Source organism: Pituophis catenifer, unplaced genomic scaffold, assembly GCF_029215685.1.
Source record: "Pituophis catenifer annectens isolate HBS135680 unplaced genomic scaffold, rPitCat1.0.hap2 SCAF_8, whole genome shotgun sequence".
NCBI lineage: Eukaryota > Metazoa > Chordata > Lepidosauria > Squamata > Colubridae > Pituophis > Pituophis catenifer.
In genome coordinates, this window is record NW_027256888.1 from 73,709,153 (window position 1) to 73,731,040 (window position 21,888).

The 21,888-nt window shown below is 43.7% G+C and overlaps 1 protein-coding gene across 1 annotated transcript in view; it reads right to left on the reverse strand.

The window, feature by feature from the left end:
* Positions 1–8,959: 8,959 nt before the first annotated feature.
* CFAP299 (cilia and flagella associated protein 299) overlaps positions 8,960–21,888 on the reverse strand; it is a 294,342-nt gene continuing 281,413 nt past the window's right edge. Inside the window, exon 6 of the mRNA XM_070948954.1 lies at positions 8,960–9,055. Coding sequence (XP_070805055.1) covers positions 8,960–9,055 — 96 coding nt within the window. The remainder of the gene's footprint in view (positions 9,056–21,888) is intronic.

Genomic DNA, 21,888 nt, shown 5'->3' on the forward strand with positions numbered 1-21,888 from the left:
GAGGAAAGCTATGGCAAATCTAGACAGCATACTAAAAAGCAGAGACATCACCCTGCCAACAAAAGTGCGTATAGTCAAGGCGATGGTTTTCCCAGTTGCAATGTCTGGCTGCGAAAGTTGGACCATAAGGAAGGCAGAGCACCGAAGAATTGAGGCCTTTGAACTCTGGTGCTGGAGAAGACTCCAGTGAGTCCCTTGGACTGCAAGGCGATCCAACCGGTCAGTCCTAGAGGAGATCAACCCTGACTGCTCTTTAGAAGGCCAGATCCTGAAGATGAAACTCAAATTCTTTGGCCACCTAATGAGAAGGAAGGACTCACTGGAGAAGAGCCTAATGCTGGGAAAGATTGAGGGCAAAAGAAGAATGGGACGGCAGAGAACGAGGTGGCTGGATGGAGTCACTGAAGCAGTCGGCGTGAGCTTAAATGGACTTCATAGGAGGGTAGAGGACAGGAAGGCCTGGAGGAACGTTGTCCATGGGGTTGCGATGGGTCGGACACAACTTCACAACTAACAACAACAACAACCCCACAATGTTTTCCATACATATAGACCAGGGATGTCAAAATCAATTTCATTGAGGGCCGCATCAGGGCTGTGGTTGACCTTGGGGGAGCCAGGTGGGCGTGGCTGACTGGGCGGGTGTGGCTAGCTTGACGCATGTTTCCTCTTTGCATTAGGTAGACTGTAACTTTGGCCCATACATTTTCCAGGACGGCCCCATGGGCCAGATCCGACACATCGTGAGCCGAATCCGGCCTGTGCGCCTTGTGTTTGACACTCCTGATATAGACCAGTGGTGGGTTCCTCCTGGTTCGGCCCGGTTCTGCTGAGCCGGTAACGGTGATGATATGATGTCACTGAACTGGTTCTGCCGCCCCTTGCCTCCCCACCCCGCCACCCCCGCGTTATTCTTACCTTTTATTTGGCCCCACTCCCAATCTATTGCTGCCTCCTGAGTCCCAGGTGATGGCTAGAGGGAAAAAAACTGTTTAAACTGTTGCCACCAGGCTTCAAAGGGCCGCCCTACAGCTGATCAGTGTTAAAAGAAAACAAATGAGTAGACCGGTGCCTGCAAAAATAAATGGGTAGATCAGTGCCTGCAAAAATAAATGGGTAAACCGGTATAGCTCTGCAAGCAGTTAAAAGCCTGGTAGACCAGTACCTCTGCTAAATCCTGTCACATGACCATGACTATCAAGAGCCTTGATAGTACAGTGGTTTAGTGTACCCTGTTATTAACACAGCTGCCTGCAATTTCTGCTGGTTCGAATCTCTCCAAGGCTCAAGGTTGACTCAGCCTTCCATCCTTTCTAAGGTAGGTAAATTGAGGACCCAGTTTGTGGGGGCAATAAGCTGACTTTGTATAAAATATACAAAAGGATGAAGGCTATTGCTTAACGCATTGTAAGCCACCCTGAGTCTCCGGAGAAGGGCGGCATATAAATCAAATTAAAAAAAAAAATAAAATCAAGTCACGCCCACAAAATAAGCCACGCCCACAGAACAAGTAGTAAAATAATTTAGAACCCACCCCTGATATAGACTATTTTCATAACACTGCAGATGCTTGTTCATTTGTTAAAGCTAATTTTCTTTAGGATTACTTTATTTTAGTAACGTTTGAATCACTGTCTTACTTAGCACCTGCCTCATTTCGGTCTCCAAGTCTGACAGGTTTCCGATTTTCATTTTGCTTTATTCCCGAAACGATTTTACAGTTGCTTCAAACTATTTGGAATTTTCTATAATAAAACCCAGCAAACCAACAATCCATTATTACCTTTTAAAATTACCTTTAATGAGTAAACCTATTAGTTAGAAATAATTTTTTTATGATTCGGTATTAACTGTTTGCCTCTGAAAGTGGTGCAAGTTATGTTGGTTAAAGGTTTGAAGCGCAAGATGAAACGCACAATTTCTTGGCAGAAGACTAGATTAGATGAAATGAATAACAAGTTATTTTAAAATGAACGTTTTAGAGAGATATAACACCCCTCTGCAGGAATGGAAGTGTTTCTATTATTCAGTATCCTTCTCCATTAAAAAGAGGCGAATATGAAGACATACTGTATGTTTTCAAAAATATTCTTTGCAAGAAAGATTGTAGACAAGAAACAATCAGAGACATTAGAGGGTTGGACTAGAAGACGGGTGAAATGTAAAATTTGTTACTACCGGTTCTGTGGGCGTGGCTTGGTGGTGGTGGTGGTAATGTGACTGGGTGGGTGTGGCCAACTTTTTTTTTTTTAACTTTTCAAAGCATTTTTTCTAATGCTTTGAAAAGCCTCTGCCGATCAGGCAACTCAGCTGGGATCATCAGAGACTTTTCAAAGCATTTTTGTTTCCACCTCTTTGGACAAGAGGTTGCAGAAAAAAATGCTTTGAAAAGCCTCTGATGATCCCAGCTGAGCCGCGCGATCATCAGAGGCTTTCTTTTTTTCCTTTTAAAAGCATTTTTTCGTCGGAAGAGGTTGTAGAAAAAATGCTTTTAAAAGAAAAAAAAAAGCCTCTGATGATCGTGCGGCTCAGCTGGGCATGGTGAGGGAGATGCAGGGATTTTTGCTACCGGGTTCTCCGAACTACCCGCCGCCATTGCTACCGGATCGAGTGATCCGGTCCGAACCGGGAGCATTTCACCCCTGCTAGAAGACCTCCAAAGTCCCTTCCAGCACTATGATACTATGAATAGTCTTTCCTGGCTAGAATAATGGCTGGATGAAGAATTCTGGGAGTTGAAGTCCACACATCTTAAAGATGCCAAAGTTGAAAAACACTTCTGTATAGGTAGTCCTCAACTTACGGCCGCAATTGAGCCCAAAATTTATGTTGATAAGTGAAACATTTGTTAAGTGAAGTGAAGTGTTTTGCCCCATTTTACGACTTTTCTTGCCATGTTTGTTGAGTCAATCACTGCAGTTGTTAAATTAGTGACACGGTTGTTAAGTGAACCTGGCTCCCCCGATTGACTTTGCTTGTTAGAAGGTCGCAAAAGGGGATCACAGGACTCCAGGACAACTTCATAAATGCGAGTCAGTTGTCAAGCATCCAAATGTAAATCACATGACCACAGGGATGTTGCAATGGTCATAAGTGTGAAAAATGGTCACTTTTTTCCAGTGCCGTTGTAACTTTGAACGGTCACTAAGCGAACTGTTGTAAGTCGAGGACTACCTGTAGCTGCTCTTCTTTATCAACTGCTAAAGATTCATGTGTTTGTGCTATACCCCATAGCAATAGCAATAGCACTTAGACTTACATTGCTTTACAGCCCTCTCTAAGCGGTTTACAGAGTCAGCCTATTGCCCCCCAACAATCTGGGTCTTCATTTGACCCACCTCGGAAGAATGGAAGGCTGAGTCAACCTTGAGCCTGGTGAGATTCGAACTGCCGAATTGCAGGCAGCCGGCAGGCAGCAGAAGTAGCCTGCAATACTGCACTCTAACCACGGCACCTTCTCTCCGTATACAAATGTTTGTTTTTCAAAGCTGATAGAAAAAAAGCAAGCTCCCATATATTCTCTCATCAATCCCTGACATTTTTTATACTTATATGTACCAGTTCATGTCATTCCATGTTGTCATTTTCCCATTACATGAAAAAGGTTCCTCCCAAATCCTTTGCGGTAGTAGCAAGAACACGAGCACATTGCGAGACCTAGTTAGCTGTTGCCCGGGACATAATTTATGGAGCAACTTTCTAATCAACCTTCCATGGTGATTGCTATGGGTGCAAAGCTGGGAATTAAACCTTTGCCAGACCAATTCTCGAATACAGCTTGTCTGCCTGGAATCCACACTCTATATCAGACATTAATACAATTGAGCGGGTCAAGAGGTATTTCACGAGAAGAGTACTCCACTACTCTTCTCACAATAGAATCCCTTATGCCATGAGGCTTGAAATTTTGGGTTTGGACAATCTGGAACTGCGCCGCCTGCGGTCTGATCTAAGCATAGTACACAAAATTGTCTGCTACAATGTCCTACCTGTCAATGACTACTTCAGCTTCAACCGTAATAATACACGGGCAAACAATCGATACAAACTCAAGGTAAATCGTTTGTCAGCTTTGGAAGCCATATTAGTCTGGAAGCTTCCACGCTGCCACCTTCTCATGTGTGGGAAAGTAGGAGGGGAGATTTAGTAGAAGGATTGTCTGTAGACAAAATAGCATTCTTCCTTTTGGTCAAGGTCAGGCTGATCCTGCATCTGGAGAAGAAGTGGTCGGAGTGCTGTCTTGAGATGGGACGGATGGTGATTGGAGCATGTGATCGACTGAGTGAGGGGATGGTTTTGGGGGGTCTTGATTTACTGAGGGAAAACCCGGAACTTTCAGATTCGGGTTTTCCCAGATGTGCCAGTATACCGACCCTAAAAAAGAGAGCTTTTGAGAAAATGCTTGCTTCAGAGTTTTTAATTGGAGTAGAGGGGGGTTTTCTGGAATGCTGACACCGCTCCAAACTCGATTGCAGAAAATACAACTTCAGCAACAGAGTGGTCAACGCCTGGTATGCTCTACCCGACTCTGTTGTTACAGCCTCTAACCCTCACAGCTTCAACCTCAAACTGTCTACCATGGACCAGTGGTGGGATAGCGGCGGGAGGCTCCGCCCACCTACCCTGATGCTTCTGTGCATGCCTAGAAGCATTCGCGCGAGCACCCACGAGCGAACTGGTAGCTATGAGTTTTGAAACCCGCCCCTGCCGTGGACCTCACCCCATTCCTAAGAGGTCCGTAAAGGGGGCGTGCATAAGTGCACCAGCATCCCTGTCCTACTGTCCCCGTTTATCCGCACTTACTTCCTTTGTTTATGTTTATAACTAACCCTGCTATCTTGTATATGTTTGACAAACAAACAAACAAACAAATAAATAAACAAACAAACAAACAAACAAATAAAATTGTGGGAGAACATCTGGAGAGCCCTATTGTTCTGCCCCAGCTACGGACCCCAAAGAACGCAGCACACACAAACTCTATACAAAGTTTATTTTACTCAAATAACTCAGTCTTTATCAACCAAAGGCTGTTAATAAACTGTCTTAACAGCCTACCAGAATTCTAAGATAAGGTAATCACAGTCTTACTAGAATTGGCAGAAAGCCCAGAAGCAATTTGTAGAGAATCCAGACGCAAAGGAGAGTGAACTAAAGTTGTTCCCTACAGTTTGCTGCAAGTGGCGTTCCTCCTTAAATAGGCTAAGGGAGTGGCCAATTAGTCCCAAGCCTTACTCTCGAGAAGACCTCCTCCTGAGGAGCTACTTCTGCCTTTTGGCAACTCTGCGCGCCCGTGCATTGAGAAGAGGCTCCTCCTCTTCATCCTCTTCACTTAAAGGAGCTTCTGGAGGTTCTGAAGGCCCTGGCTGAATCCCTGCCTCTGGCACCACATCTTCTCCAGCCTCCTCACTGTCCGACTCGAGCGCCAGCTGCACAGGCTGCTGGCGCAGCACCACACCAGCCTCCTCGTTGTCAGAATCAGCTACAATCTGCATAGGCTGCTGACGGGCCACAACACCTATGGAAGGAAAGGCTGCTTTGTGCTTTGGGGTGCTGTTGATTTATGTTGCGAATGTTGCTTCTAACTGAGCAGGTTCTGCCTTCATCAGAATATCTTAGCTCATAACACGACTCTAAATGGAGAGACTCTTTTGGACTGTCCTTGTATCGCCTTCATCATCTTAGCTTCCTGGAACTGAGCCCATCTCTTAATGAATTTTACCTCTCCCATCTCTTAATGAATTTTCTTCCATTTTGAGGCCTTTTAAAAATTGCTGCACTTTGAAGAACCTGCTCGGTGTGCAAGCATCCCAACTCTGGGTGCTTTTTATTCTCTCTCTCTTTTTAAAAACAGTCCTTTCCCTGGAGCTGCTGCTCCTCTCTATGCTTTCCTCGGTTCTTTGCTAAATCCCAGGCTGCTTTCTTCCCAGCCCTTCCTGTAAGCACTTAGCCCATGGCGTCATCTGTTCCCCACTTTAGTAGGTGGGGTCCTTTTAATTAGAGATTTGCAAACTAATGAGGGAATTGCTCCGCGCGGAGATGCAAAATCAGCTTCCCTGGCTTCTGCCCGAGACCCTTTAGTTAGGGAAAAGGAAGGAAGGGATTGTTATATGGTGGATTGGAAATCGTGTAGATCGGGGTTTGCCCTCCAGGTATGTTGGGAACAAAATGTACATTGTTATAAATCATGGGAGGTGCAGTTCAGAAGCATCTGGAGAAGATCAGGTTGTGGGGGGGAATGAGCCTTGGTAGTACAGTGGTCTAAAGCACCCTGTTATTAAGACCAGCTGCCTGCAATTACTGCAGGTTCGAATCTCGCCAGGCTCAAGGTTGACTCAGCCTTCCATCCTTTCTAAGGTGGGTAAATTGAGGACCCAGTTTGTGGGGGCAATAAGCTGACTTTGTATAAATATACAAAAGGATGAAGGCTATTGCTTAATGCCCTGAGTCCCCGGAGAAGGGCGGCATATAAATCAAATTAAAAAAAAAAAATTCAAATGTTCTGAATGAACCTAATGGTAAAACCTTCAGTTTTATTTTTCTACCTCATAACCAGGGGTGGGTTCTACTTATCTTTACTATGTGCTCTTCTGCGCATGCGCGGAAGCATTTTGATGACATCGGGGTCGGTGGGTGGAGCCTCCCGCCGGTTTTACTAGAACCGGTTCTATAGAACCGGTGCGAACCGGGGGCAACCCACCACTGCTCACAACCCACAACAGGGGTGTCAAACACAAGGCCCGGGGCCGAATCTGGCCTGCGGGGTACTTAGATCTGGCCCATTGGGCCACCCTGGAAACTGCGAAGGACCGGCCCGCGGTGCTTCTGCCAGCGAGAACAATGCTCGGGAGGGCCGCGTGTGGCCTTCCTGAGCTCTGTTTTCACTGGCAGCGGGTTGCAGGAGGCCATGGCAGCCAAAAACTGAGCTCGGGAGCCCGTTTTTGCTAGCAGAGTGCTCGGGCCACCACAGGTGCCCCCGACATGAATGACATTGACCTGGCCATGCCCCCACGCCCCCCCCACACCCAGAAGTCAAACACAACCCTGATGCGGCTCTCAGTGAAATAGAGTTTGACACCCCTGGTGTACAAGCTAGTATCTTCCAGATATGTTCAGAATACTCAACCTACTTATCTTTGGTATAATAAACCATTGCTCCTAAACATGTTTGATACAATTAACATTGCACATTTATTGTCATTTTTCTATCCCTATTACTTACTGGTTTCCTTTTTTAAATTCATATAATGGTCAAGTCAGTAAATCCTACACTGAATTGTAGGACAAAACAGCAAGTTTCCTAAATTCTTAGGAATTTTATTTCTAAATTCTTAGTATTTTGCAGGAACCTGGAATCAAAATCAGGAGACAAGGCAGACTTCCAGAAACCAGGAAATGACTGACATTTAATTCAGTTTCACTTACCTGTTATCCTGATTCATGCACATTTGTTAAGACTGTATGAATCTTTTTGAAGGAATGATTTGGTTGAGTTGCCTCTTGGAATGAATCAAAGAGCGGAATCTGAGAATTGATTCTTTTGAAGTGTCAAAAGTATTTCTTTTATATAAAATTGACTCCATTTCTGCACTGTCTCCGACTTTCCCTTAACCATTAACATAATCCACAATTGATCAAGACTAAAAACAACTGCTGAAGCAAAGATAAATACATTTTTGCAGAAGATCGCTAAATGGCGTCTCCACTAAATAATTGACAGACGAGCCGAAACTGATTAAATCAAGTAAAAATAGCAAACAGGGAAATCCTTTGCTCAAACTTCCTTGAACTTACAAATGAGTTACCTAGACTTAACCCGCACATCAAAGAGGAAAGCCTGCAAATACAGTAAATTTAATTAAAATATCTTTCCCCACTGAAGTTACTTCTTTGAATTAGATAGCACATAAGGCATGTACACATTCATATCTTAAAAGGTAAAGGTTCCCCTCACACATATGTGCTAGTTGTTCCTGACTCTAGGGGGCGGTGCTCATCTCCATTTCAAAGCCGAAGAGCCAGCTCTGTCCGAAGACGTCTCCGTGGTCATGTGGCCGGCATGACTAAACGCCAAAGGCGCATGGAATGTTGTTCCCTTCCCGCCAAAGGTGGTCCCTATTTTTCTACTTGCATTTTTTACGTGCTTTCAAACTGCTAGGTTGGCAGAAGCTGGGACAAGTAACGGGAGCTCACCCCGTTACGCGGCTTCGAACCGCTGAACTGCCGACCTTTCAATCAACAAGCTCAGATTCTTAACCACTGAGCCACCATGTCCTTATACCCTGACAAAGACTACCTTCCCTATAAATATTTCTAGCCTCCGTACCCCCATTTGTAGCTCCCTTTCGAGAACAGATTCCTTGCTCTTGAAAATAAACTACCTCCTTTCCTTTCAGTGTGTGTTCTTGTGATACCTCGCCTTGAATTGAGACCCCAAATTAACTTGACAGAAGTATTTATGAAAGAGGTTTTTTCCTGCATTGTTTCAACATATCTTCTCTATAAGAGCCATTTTGTATACCATCTTATTCTTCTGGACTTTGTCAAGCGTTTCAACCCCTTTTCTTCAGGTAATAGTTCTTGCATATTTTTGAGACGTTCACTTTCTTTAGTCTCTGTGGTTACTCCTTTGGTTCCTACACATTGTTATAGTGACAACAATGACATTTATTGTGTTCTACAGCAAAAGAAACCCATCATTTAAAAAGCAGCAAGAAGCAGGTACCTCACCTTGTGTCTGCACACATTTTTTAATATTACTTGTGCAACTACAAGGATTGGAAACCAGCAAAGAAACACAACAAACCTGTAACGAATAGCCACAGGAAAGTATTCTGCAAAGGTCTTGCTATTTAAGTTTGCAATCTTAATGCTTGTTTCATTTGGAAAGGCCGTCCAAGGGTTTCCGGTAGGTCAAAGATTTCTGCCAATGCATCTAGTCCCTCATGAGAATTGATAGTTAGATTTTTCTTCTGAGTACATGGTCATAGATAACCACTTGCAGGTAGAGGTCTGTTTTGATTGGAATCCGTGTTGTGTTGTCTCCAGGAAATGCCTAAGAACCAAATATTAGCCATCGTCAGACAGAGGTAGAGGTGAAAAAATAAGACCAGTTCCAAACATATAACGATGTTCTCACAACATAGTGAACGAAAAACTAGCAAATCACATTATAGCATGGGTGTCAAACTCGATTTAATTCACATCAGGGTTATGTTTGACCTCGGGGGCAGGCATGGCATGACTGTGGGGGCATGGGCAGCTCAATGTCACTCGTATCGGGGGCATCTGTGGTGGCCAAGTGCTAAGGCAGGACTTCCCTCAGACTTTCCCTCCCTCTCATTATAATTTATTTCCTTCCTTCCTTCCTTCCTTCCTTCCTTCCTTCCTTCCTTCCTTCCTTCCTTCCTTCCTCCCTTCCCTCTTCATTCTCCTTTCTTCTTCCTTTCCCTCTTTTCTTCTTTTTTCCTTCATTGCTCTCTTCCCATCTTTTCTTCTTTTTCTTTGTCTTTCCTCTTTCCCTTCCTCTTTTCCTGTTCCTTCTTGGATGCTCAAATGCAAAAGGGGAAACATTTCTCCTTTTGTTTCGTTTTTAGTTTGTTTTGCTAGGGGGGTCTGTGCATTTTCACTGGCAGAGGCACCCCCGGCTGGTCCTTTGCTGTTTCCAGGGCAACCCCGTGGGCCAGATTTAAGCACCCTCAGCTCACGGGCCTTGAGTTTGACACCCCTAAGCTTGTAACTAGTATCTGTACAAACTTAGAAAACTTGATTAAAGAACATGGGTTTAGTATATCATGAAAACACAGCCCCTTCTTAGATTAGATGACTGTATAATTCATTGCAATCTTAGATAATCTTTCCTACCCAAAGTAGTCATTTTGGCAAATCTTGTGGGAGAGCCAGTCATGAAAAAATCTTCACACAATTCAAGAAGCCAAGTTTTCGTGTATGATATCTCTTGCATGCATGATATTTCTAGGAATATTCCGATTGTCAGAAGTGCAACCGACAAAACGGTAAAGCATTTGTCCGTACAGACATCAAGAAATGAATCTGATTTGACAGCATACAACATTCATACTTTTTAGGTACTGTAAACTTTTGGTATGAACGTTATGTTACATAGAGTTTGGGACCTGGGCAGCATACAAGTTTAATAAAATGATGATGATGATGATGATTCTTGACCTCATTAGACTTCACATAGCAGTACAAATAAAGAAAGGCCATCTCGTTTTTAAATCCTTCCTACCCCATTTGAACAATCTCCATTAGTGTTTCTCAATTGTCATGTTGGCTGAAGAACTCAGGGAGTTGAAGTTTACACCTCTTAAAGTTGCTTATACTTGCTCTTAAAGCAGCAAGTATGCACAAAAATGGAAGGACATTTCGATTCCTACTATGGACGAATGGTTGTAGAAGTTGATGGAGTTGGCGGAAATGGCAAAATTGACCACTTTGATTAAAGAAAAGAACCGAAGTACTTTTGTTTCCACATGGGGACCGCTTCTGAACTTCGTGCTTGATGTGGAAAAGAATGAACATTTGACTTTGGGTTTTACTGATTAGACTAATAGATCTTTATAGAAATGGCTTGTTCATATTATTATGAAAAAGCAAAAAGTTGTGATTTGATGTTAATGCCTTATTTTACTGTAACAGAGAGTCAGAAGTCAATGTTTCTTTTTCTTTCTTATCTTTCTTCATTTCTCTTTCCCTTCTTGCCCACTGCTTTTCTATTTACTTTGTATAGTGTATTGTATTGTATTTTGTGTATTGTATTGTATTGTATTGTATTTTGTGTATTGTATTGCAATTCAAAATATTGTATTGTAGTTCAAAATATTGTATTGTAGTTCAAAACATTTTTAAAGATCCATTTCATCCTGGGCACCCTTTTTTTTTTTTTTTTTAACTATTACCATCTGGCAGACGGTACAGGATAATAAAATCAAGGACAAATAGGCTGAAAAGCAGCTTCTATCCCAGAGCAGTAACTATATTGAATTCTACTGTATAGCACAATATTAATGCAATATCAGGGGTTTTCAATTCAATTGTATAGAATGCGAAAGATATGTATTTTATTTTTTATAGTTATAATGTACACTGAAGATGGCATTTAATTTCGTTGTACGAGGTGCAATCAGTGGTGGGTTGCTCCCGGTTCTGTCCGGTTCTTGAGAACCGGTAGTAAAAATGGTGGGAGGCTCTGCCTACCTGCCCTGACGTCACATTTGGTGAGAAGCTTCTGCGCATGTCCGCTCCCGTTGCAAACCGGTAGTAAAGGTAAGTAGAACCCACCCCTGGGTGCAATGACAATAAAGTAAACTAAAACTAAAACTTTATATTTTATAATTCAATTAAAAAATGTTGACCTATAAAAGTTTGTCATTGCCTCCTTCCTAGAACTGAAGAAGAGTGATAGGCCTAAGGTCACCAGCTGACTTCATGCCTAAGGTGGGACTAGAATTCATGATCTCCTAGTTCAGTGATGGCTAACCTTTTTGCCATTGCGTGCCAGGAGAGGGGGGGGGCGGGGGAGGGTCGTGCGCGCACGTGCCCACGCGCATGTGTGCGCAACCCCCTTCCCCCTCCCCCCCGCTCCTGGCACAGGATGGCCTGGTAGGCCCGTTTTTCTTTCTTACCTGGTTCCAGATCCTCTCTGTGTATCTGGGAACGGCGAAAACAGCCTTTCCCACTCCCTTGGAGGCCTTACGGAGGCTGAAAGGGCCCATTTCCCAACTCCCGGTGGGACAGGAAGTGACATTTTTTGCTGTCCCCAGCCTCCAGAACCTCTCTAGGAGTCTCTAGGAGCCTCTCTAGGAGTCTCTAGGAGCCTCTCTAGGAGTCTCTGGAGGCTGGGGACAGGAAAAAAGTCACTTCCTGTCCCACCGGGAGTGGGGAAATGGGCCCTTTCAGCCTCCATAGGGCCTCCAAGGGAGTGGGAAAGGCTGTTTTCGCCGTTCCCAGATACACAGAGAGGATCTGGAGCCAGGTAAGAAAGAAAAACGGGCCTTCCCCACCCCTCCCAGGCCCTCCAGAGGCAGGAAACAGCCTGTTTCCCTACTTCTGGTGGGCCCAGAAGGCCCGAAAATCAGCTGGTCGGTGCGCGCATGCGCCCCAGAGCTGAGCTGGCGTGCCCACTAATATGGCTCCGCGTGCCACCTGCCATAGGTTCGCCATCACGGTCCTAGTTTCTAGCCAGGTGCCTTTAACCACTAACTGAACAGGTACTTTTACCTCATATTAAGGTAAGTTTTGAGAAACCCTGGGTTATATGACTCTGCTCTCACCCAAACAATGGAAGAGAAATATTTCCCCGCTCATATAAGGACTCTGGATGCACTGAGGATCCTTGATTGATGATAGTCCTTTGTCCCTCACAAGCATTTGAGAAGCGTACAGTTTCCCATCACCTCTATACATCAGGAGATACAGTTGTATTCAATCATTTCCATGCACACCACACAAAAAGAGATCAGCAAACTAATGCCTACGTCTTTAAAGTGTCCAGATTCTTTTGGGCTTTAATGCTTAAAGTATACATTTCACACAGCAAGAGAAGGTCTGCTTATTCATTACAGATGTTCCACAGCTGCTGGAACTTAGGCCGGTGACCCACTTTGAGTGCAACCAAATCCACTTTCTAGGTATGCATTTTTAAATGCCTCGCAAACCCAACGCGCTCATTTCGAATGTGTATAATTTGATATTTCGTACCGATGCTATTCATATGCAACCATCTTTCGTGGGAAGCACTTCAAAGAGACCATCCTCCGAGAGTTGTTTCTGCACAAACCGAAACAAATTACTGCTTGGCTGACTCTGGTTTGGTTTGGTTTGACAGGAACCAAAGCAATGGGTGTGTTTGTCCTATTCAAACTCTGCCTCAGGACTTTTTAAAAGAGGGCGGTGAGGAACAATTGGATGTGCTCCTATCGCAAGATATAGGACCATTGTTCCTTAGAGCAGTGTTTCTCAACCTTGGTAGCTTGAAGATGGGTGGACTTCAACTCCCAGAATCCCCCAGCCAGCAGCGCTGGCTGGGGGATTCTGGGAGTTGAAGTCCACCCATCTTCAAGCTTCCAAGGTTGAGAAACACTGTCTTAGAGGGAAGCTTCCATAATTCCTTGCAAGCGAGCAAAGAAACAAACTCACAAATGGGTAGGCCTCAAATCGGCCTAGCATGTCCCATTTTATTGGAAAAGTAGGCCTTTGGTTGGTAGACTCCCATTGATGGTTGGTTGGTAGACTCTCTCTTGGTGTGTAGACTACATCATCCGTGATTGAATTATGACTAGGGTTGCTTTGTTGTGGAGAGAAAAAATGGTTTGAGCTCCATTTGTGAGGAACCTCTTGTTGGCCACAATCTCTTGCATTGTTATCTCCTTTAGGAGAGAGAAAAAAAAATCATTGCTCAGCAGAAAGTCCTATGTTTTCCCACAAAGAAGGCTGAGGTTTTGACAAGATATGAAAAAGACGCTAAAATATATGGTTTTTACTTAGAAAAGACAGAGTTGGATAGGATACTCATAGGAACAGAGGATAAATTAAGGACCTAAAGACGTGGCTTTTTAAACAACTCATCTGATCTGCGGGGTGTTTTTAATTGGTTTTAATATGGGTTTTAAATTGTGAGATTTTAATTATGCTAAATTAATTATATATATTTTTATTCTTCGGTTTTTAACCTTTTGTGAGCCACCTCGAGTCCTTCGGGAGAAGGGCGGCATATAAATTTAACTTAATTAATTAATTAATTAATTAATTTTTAAAAAATTATAATTTTTTACTTGGCATTGAGTTAGAGGACGAACAAGTAAAAGAAACAATGATAGCTTCGGCAAAGAATCTTGGACACTCGGTTGATTTAGACAAATGGCAACAGTTATGGGAAAGGAATTATAAGCTAACAATGTCCACTGCATATAAAGAGAAGCAATATAAAATGTTTTACAGATGGCAGATGCCCCCTGAGAAACTGGCAAAAATGTTTAAAAGTAAATCAGCTAAATGTTGGAAATATCACCAGTTACCAGGATCTTATTATCATATGTGGTAGACATGTCCAGAAACTAAAAACTATTGGAATAAAATTAAGACATGGTTGGAAGAAATGACACAACAACGTATTGATTTGAAACCAGAGCTGTTCCTATTAGGTATCCTTCCAGAGAAAACTAGCAAAGAAAATACTTATTTGATTATATATGTAATAACAGCTGCAAGGATTGTTTTTGCGCACAATTGGAAAGCAGAGAAAATACCTCTGGAAGGAGAAGCGTTTAAAAAAAAAAATTAGACTGTGCTGAAATGAATAGATTAACTTTGATGATTAAAGAAAGAGAGGATTCAGAATACTTTAAGACATGGGATCAGTTTTACCATTGGTTAGGAAGGAGATATAGATGAGTAACTTAATAGCTATGTAAAAAATGATATAATTAGAATATTGTATTTTGGGAGAAAGGTGAAAATGAAGAGAGAAGAAACAACAACAACAAAAAAGATGAAGTCATGGAGAAAACACCGAGATGTCACACGGAAGGGAGAATTGTTTGTGGATAAAATAAAAAACTTTTTCAAAAAAAAAAAAAAGAAGGCGGCTGAGGTTTGATTCTCCACCACCAGCAGTGGGTTTCACATATTCTTATCACTGGTTCGCCAGTGTGCACACGCGCCTGGCCTTCCATGCATGTACTTTGCTCGCGCACATGCCTTCCACACATACATCTGGCCTCGAAAACGGACGGCATTATGCCAGGGCGGGTGGGCGGGCCCACCTGTAGTTGACGCTACCAGCTCGCCCGAATCGGTACAAACAGGCTGAATACCACCCGTGTCCACCACCTTCAGGTAATAGGACAAGACCAATAACGCTGCATAAGGACCTCTTATCTAGGTAGAATGAAAGCAAGATTTATTTATTTATTTATTTATTTATTTATTTATTTATTTGTTTGTCTGTCTGTCTGTCTGTCTGTCTGTCTGTCTATCATCTATCTATCTATCTATCTATCTATCTATCTATCTATCTATCTATCTATCTATCTATTGGTTCGATTTATATGCCGTCCTTTTCCGGAGACTCAGGAAGACTTCAAGACTTCTGGAGACTTCAAGATGGGAAGTCCCTGTCGTGCTACCTAAACAATATAGGGCAGGGGTCTCCAACCTTGGCAACTTTAAGCCTGGCGGACTTCAACTCCCAGAAGTCCCCAGCCAGCCAGCTTTGCTTTGCTTTGCTTTGCAAAGCTGGCTGGGGAATTCTGGGAGTTGAAGTCTTCCAGGCTTAATGTTGCCAAGGTTGGAGACCCCTGATATAGGGCTAAGTCAACCCATAATTCGACTAGTAACTTTCCAGAACTGGCTCTGCCATTGGAAAGAAGTAGACAAATCAGTCAACTATAGGAGCTGGTGTGAGAAAGCTTCTGGATTCTCCTTGAGTTGGGGTACCGAGTAGAGTTGATTGAGAGCTTCTTTCAAGCTCTCTCCACTAGCCCATGCTTCTCCTAGATTTGATGGTGGGGCTATTTCGTTCCCTCAGTTAGCCAAAGATCTTAGCTTTTCATCCGCAGCTTCACATCTCCTAAGATCCCACTGAGGTAAAAAAAAAAAACTGTGGTAAAGAAAGGGTGTGATCTCACACAATCTCACTTTCAGTGCTTAAGACTCGGCTAAACTATAGAGGCTAATTACACAGGACAGCAAACGACTTATTTCCAGTGTCATGTGAAAACAGATGTGTTTTTAATTAGAAATGCAGTGTGTGGGAAAAGTTTTCGTTGGAACCCAAGTGTTTGAGATGGATGGTGGCCAACGTAAACATCCTTGAACTATGGCTTTAAATCAGAGACAAGGGCATGCCTTATCGCATGTAGCGTTTGTTTCATTTGCATACAAGATGCTTTTCATTTTCGAGTGTATATAGGCATGCAGACATGTAAACGAACTAAAACAATAAAGACACCCTCAAATTAAGGTTGACTCCTGATGGCTGCATCCAAGGCTTCTCTAACCTATCTCAATAGCTGCATCTACGTATCAAGCGTGTCAAAAGGGCTTAGCACTCCCATAAAACATCAAAACCACCATCACAATTATGAAACAATAATAGTAATGCAGATAAAACCCCAAGAGCCTTGGTAGTACAGTGGTCTAAGGCACCCTGTTATTAAGCTGGTTATTAAGACCAGATGCCGGCAATTACTGCAGGTTCGAATCTCGCCAAGGCTCAAGGTTGACTCAGCCTTCCATCCTTTCTAAGGTAGATAAATTGAGGACCCAGTTGTGGGGGCAATAAGCTGACTTTGTATAAATATACAAAAAAAAAGAATGAAGGCTATTGCTTAGCGCATTGTAAGCCGCCCTGAGTCTCCGGAGAAGGGCGGCATATAAATCAAATTTTAAAAAATCCATAGCACTCATACCCCCATTCCAGAGGTGGGTTGCCTCCGGTTCGCACCGGTTCTACAGAAACGATAGTAAAACTGTCGGGAGGCTCCGCCCACCGACACTGATGTCATCAAAACGCTTCTGCGCATGCACGTGGCCCCTCTGCGAACCGGTAGTAAAAGTAAATAGAACCCACCCCTGCCCCATTCCATGATATATACAGACTCAGCGGTGGGTTTCACATTTTGTTACCACTGGTTCGCCATGCGAGCGCACACTTGCTTCACATGCGCACCTTCCGCACATGCGCCCAGCCTTCTGCGCATGCGCTTTGCTCGCACATGCGCCTTCCGTGCATGCACCCGGCCTCAAAAACATGCCTAAAAAGGACGGCATAGCGCTGGAGCGAATGTGCGGGCCCACCCACAATCTCCGCTACCGGTTCACCCAAACTAGTCCAAACCGGCTGAATTCCATCTCTGTACACACTGATAATTTTCAGCATCTTACTCTCCGAAGGCTGTGCAGAATAAGCCAGGTTTCCTACTTTTCCTAATTTTCTAATCGCTAATTTTTCTAAGCACTAATTTTACCAAGATGGAGGGTATTTTTTTTCTTTCAGGCACTAAACTAGTCCGCCAAAGGGGCCTCCAGCAACCGATATTCACTCTGAGCTCTTTCTCATTGTATTTCAGGGATTGGGGGAGGGGGGGGCACGACACACAACTTTTGAGTGTGTCTTTCCCGAACACACATTTGGGCAGGCCGATTTGATTTTAATATATATTCTGCCTTTTTTATTTTTACAAATAACATAGAAAACATATCCTGCATACTTTCCTCCTCCTATTTTCCCCACAACAACAATCCTGTGAGGGAGAAAACGTCATTGGCCCAAAGTCACCCAGCCAGTTTTCACGGCTAAGGTGGGACTAGAACTCACAGTTCTAGGCTGGTGCTTAACCACTAGACCAAATTGGTCCCAAATACAAGATTCAAATACATACAGGTAGTTCCCAACATACAACCATAATTGAGCCCAAAATTTCTGTTGCGAAGTGACTTTTGCTCTATTTTACGATCTTTCGTGCCACGTTTGTTAAGTGAATCATAAATATATATCATTTGCCAAGCTTCTGAATTTTGATCATGTGATCATGATTAAGGTGTCAGGGTTCCAAGTAACGCCCCCAACGAAAGAAGACTCCGAGGCTAGAAGTTCCTCAAAGTTCCATTTTATTAGAGATGTCATATTGGCACATCTGGGAAAACCCGAATCTAAAAGCTTCCAGGTTTTCCCCACCCAACAGAAAGTCCTAGTCCCTTCCCCTGCACCCACGTCCATCACATGGTCCAATCAAAGCACCGTCCCAACTGGAGAGGCCTCCCAGTTCCAATCCTCCAGGTGCAGGGCAAGATGTCCTTGACTCTCTGAGAAAAGAATGTTATTATGGCTAGATATCTCTCCAACTCCATACAACCCCCCCTCCCAATTTCCCACAGCATTAAATGTGGCAGCCCTGAAGATCCAAAATAAAAGATGGCTTCCAGGACTGACATAGGGTGTGTCAATTTTTTCAACTTTCAATTTCCATACATTAGGGGTGCTCAAAGGTTGTGAAATGCCTTGGGGACTGTAAAGATATTTGGGTTACTTTAATATAATTTATATTTGGGTTACTTTAATATAATTTACTCTAATATAATTTAGACGTGCCTGGTAAGTAATTACATCAATATCATAACTTTTAAACATTTTGTTTGTTTCATTTGCTGCAATGATTATAATTGCAAAAAAAACGGTCATAAATCATTTTTCCGGTGCCATTGTAACTTTGAGTCACTAAATGAAATGTTGTAAGTCAAGGACTACCTCTTATACGGATTCAGAGGATTTTAAAAATTAATATACAATTGGGACCAGAACTCTTCTTTTTGGAATTGATAGAAAAATATCAATTTGGAGAAAAATCATGGAACTTTGTTTTTATAGATGATAACCGCAGTGAGATTACTGTATGCACAAAGATGGACAGATTTGGCAATACCTACAATGGAGGAATGGTTGGTGAAGATGATAGAACTTGCTGAGATAGTCAAATCGATTTGTTTGTTGTAGAGAAAAGGCAATAGTCACATTTATGGCTGGCTGGAAATCCTTTATGAACTTTTTGCATAAAACAGGAAAAAAAATGAATTTATGATTTACGGTTTTGACGATTAGATAGGATATATATTATACAAAGAAGACAGTCATGCTGCAAATTTAGACAAAGAGGTAAATTTATAACTATACTTATATCTGCTATAATAGGACAGGAAGCTACTTTTCTATTTGGCTTTCACTTTTTTCCTTTCTCGTACTTTTAGCTCCCTTTGCTATAAAGATGATAGGAAGCTTCTTCTCTGTATCTCTTTTCTTTTCTATTTTTCTTTTACTTTCTTTTCTTTTCTTGCACTTTTAGCCTCTTTGTGATTTTGTTCCCTCCCTCCCTCCTTCTTTCCTTCCTTCCCTCCCTCCTTCCTTTCCTCCCTCCTTCCTTCCTTCCCTCCTTCCTTCTTTCCTTCCTTTCCTCCCTCCTTCCTTCCCTCCCTCCTTCCTTCTTTCCTTCCTTCCCTCTTTCCTTCCTTCCCTCCCTCCTTCCTTTCCTCCCTCCCTCCCTCCTTCCCTCCCTCCCTCCTTCCTTTCTTCTTTCCTTCTTTCCTTCCTTCCCTCCCTCCTTCCCTCCCTCCCTCCTTCCTTCCTTCCCTCCCTCCTTCCCTCCCTCCTTCCTTCCTTCCTTCCTATATATTAGTTTGTATTATTTTTTTACTTTTGTTTTTAAAACTTTTAATAAAATTATATATTAAAATTATGAATTACATTAAAATCATATATTTCCCCCATGCCATCACGCTGCTAAACAACTAATTCCCACAACACTATCAAACTATCTAAAAAGGCAATATTACCATCATTATTCTCATCTATTCTCATCGTCTGTTTTTATCTCATCCTTATTCTCATCATCGATTACCTATCTCTGTATCTTCTTATGACTATAACTTTGTTGCTTATCACAATTGTCGTATGTACACTGAGAGTTTATGCACCTGAAACAAATTCCTTCTGTGTCTAATCACACTTGGCCAATAAAGAATTCTATTTCTATTTCTAAAAATCCCTTGGAAAGGGGGAAACAGCTTCTGAAGAATAGCTTTTTATGTAAAACCTCGCTGCAGTTGTAGTTTTGCAGCAGAGGTGGGCTCCACATAATTTAACAACCTGTTTGCCCAGAATCAAAAATGTGAGCATGTGTGTGCGCGCACTCACTTCACTCACATGCACCTTGCGCACATGCGCACTTCATCAAAAACACGTTGATTGTATAAGACGGGATAGCACTGCAACGGTGGGCGGGCCCAGCCACTGGCCATAACTACCGGTTCACCTGAACTGGTCCGAACCGGCTGAATCCCATCCGTTTTGCAGGGTTATGCAGGCAACGGTTGCGCCTGGAGAGGAAGCCTCTGTCTGTTCTCCCAGACCTTTTACTACTAGAACATCTGCTATGGGTCTAATATTCCTGATCTCTATTCAAATTTCAGGATTAGCAGGGATTCAACAGGGTTTAACTCAAGGATTAACACCAGACAATAAATCAAGCAGTAAACAATAACTTCATCAAAGAATTATCAACTCAGACAGATGATCAAGCTATAAACAACAACTTAATCAAAGAATTATGAAGGAGAAAACAACGCCCACAAAAGGACCCAGTACTATATACCCATGTTTCCCCGAAAATAGGACTGGGTCTTATTTTCTTTTGGGCCCCAATATAAGCACCAGGGCTTATTTTCAGGGGTGTGTCTTATTTCCCCCCCCCCCCATGTATAGGAGGCCCACTTCTGCTTGCTCATGGTGGGGTAGGAGGCTGCTCAGTGTGCCAGTGCCACTGCAGCGAAATGCGGATTGTGGAGCTGCCCCACGCGCCCCGCACTGGCTTACCACAGGGCCCCCGCAGCCACGCCATCCAGCAGTCCAGTTCAGCAGGACCACACATGGCCACTGGCCCACTTCTGCTTGCTTGTGGCCACAACAGTGTAGGAGGCCAGAGCAGGAGATCAAGCGACGTGACGGTGCTGTGGCCACGAGGCGATGCGGAGGGGGTGGAGACCAACTACTGACCCACACGCCCCACACCAGCTTACCTTAGGGCCCCCACAGCCAGGCCATCCACATCCTGACACCTCCTGCTCCATTGTAGTCACAAGCAAACAGAAGAAGTGGGGCGGTGGCCATACGCCCTCCTGCTACACATGGCTACCAGGGCTGCCACTGTGAGGCAGGTGTCAGGGTGTGGATAGCCTGACTGCAGGGGCCCTGAGGTAAGCCGGTGTTGGATGCATGGGGCAGCTCCATCAACACCCCACCTCGCCTCATGGCTGTGGCACCACAAGCAATGACACGGAATGGGTGGATGGCCAGCTGTGCAGGCTCTTAATAGCAATAGTGCTTAGACTTATATACCGCTTCATAGTGCCTTTACAGCCTTCTCTAAGCGGTTTACAGAGTCAGCATATTGCGCCCAACAATCTGGGTCCTCATTTTACCCACCTCTGAAGGATGGAAAGCTGAGTCAACCTTGAGCTGGTGAGATTTGAACTGCCGAACTGCAGCTAGCAATCAGCTAAAGTATCCTGCAGTGTTTCAGTCTAACCACTGCGCCACCTCGGCTTAAGTAGGGCTTATTTTGGGGGTAGGGCTTATCTTAGGTGCACACCTAAAACATGCTAGGGCTTATTTTCTGGATAGGGCTTATTTTCAGGGAAACAGGGTATAAACCCCACTTCCTTCTAGCACTGAAGATGTTACCTAGTCAGATAACTAGCCACCTGCAAGCACAATCAAGGACAACTTAAATCGATTTTCACTGTTAGGCTTGTATTTTAAATTCTAAGCCCCGTATATCTGGGTTTATAAATTAGGTTCTCTTTCCAAAAAAGGCCCTTACCCACTTCCATTAGTCTAAAACAAACTTGTTTAGCATTGTACGTAACCTTTGGTTTTATATCATTCACGGGCAGTGTCTGGTGTGATAGGATGTCCAGGGCCAAGGATTCCTACCACCATCTTGGAGACCTTGTTTGTATGATTGTTTACATCAGGGATGAAAACAGGACACTCAGCTGTACATTTCCACCCCAGACCATCCCAATGATGCCTTGGAAGTGATGTCCCAGTGCCTGGAGGCCGTGCGGGTCTGGATGGGGAGAAACAGGCTTCGACTCAACCCTTCCAAGACCGAGTGGCTGTGGCTGCCGGCGTCCCGGTATAGCCAGCTGACGCCATCGCTGGTTATTGGGGGCGAATCATTGGCCCCCACAGAGAGGGCCCGCAACTTGGGTGTCCTCCTGGATGCGCGGCTGTCCTTAGAAGGGCATATGACAGCCGTGGCCAGGGGGGCTTTTTGTCAGGTTCGCCTGATACGCCAGTTGCGCCCCTTT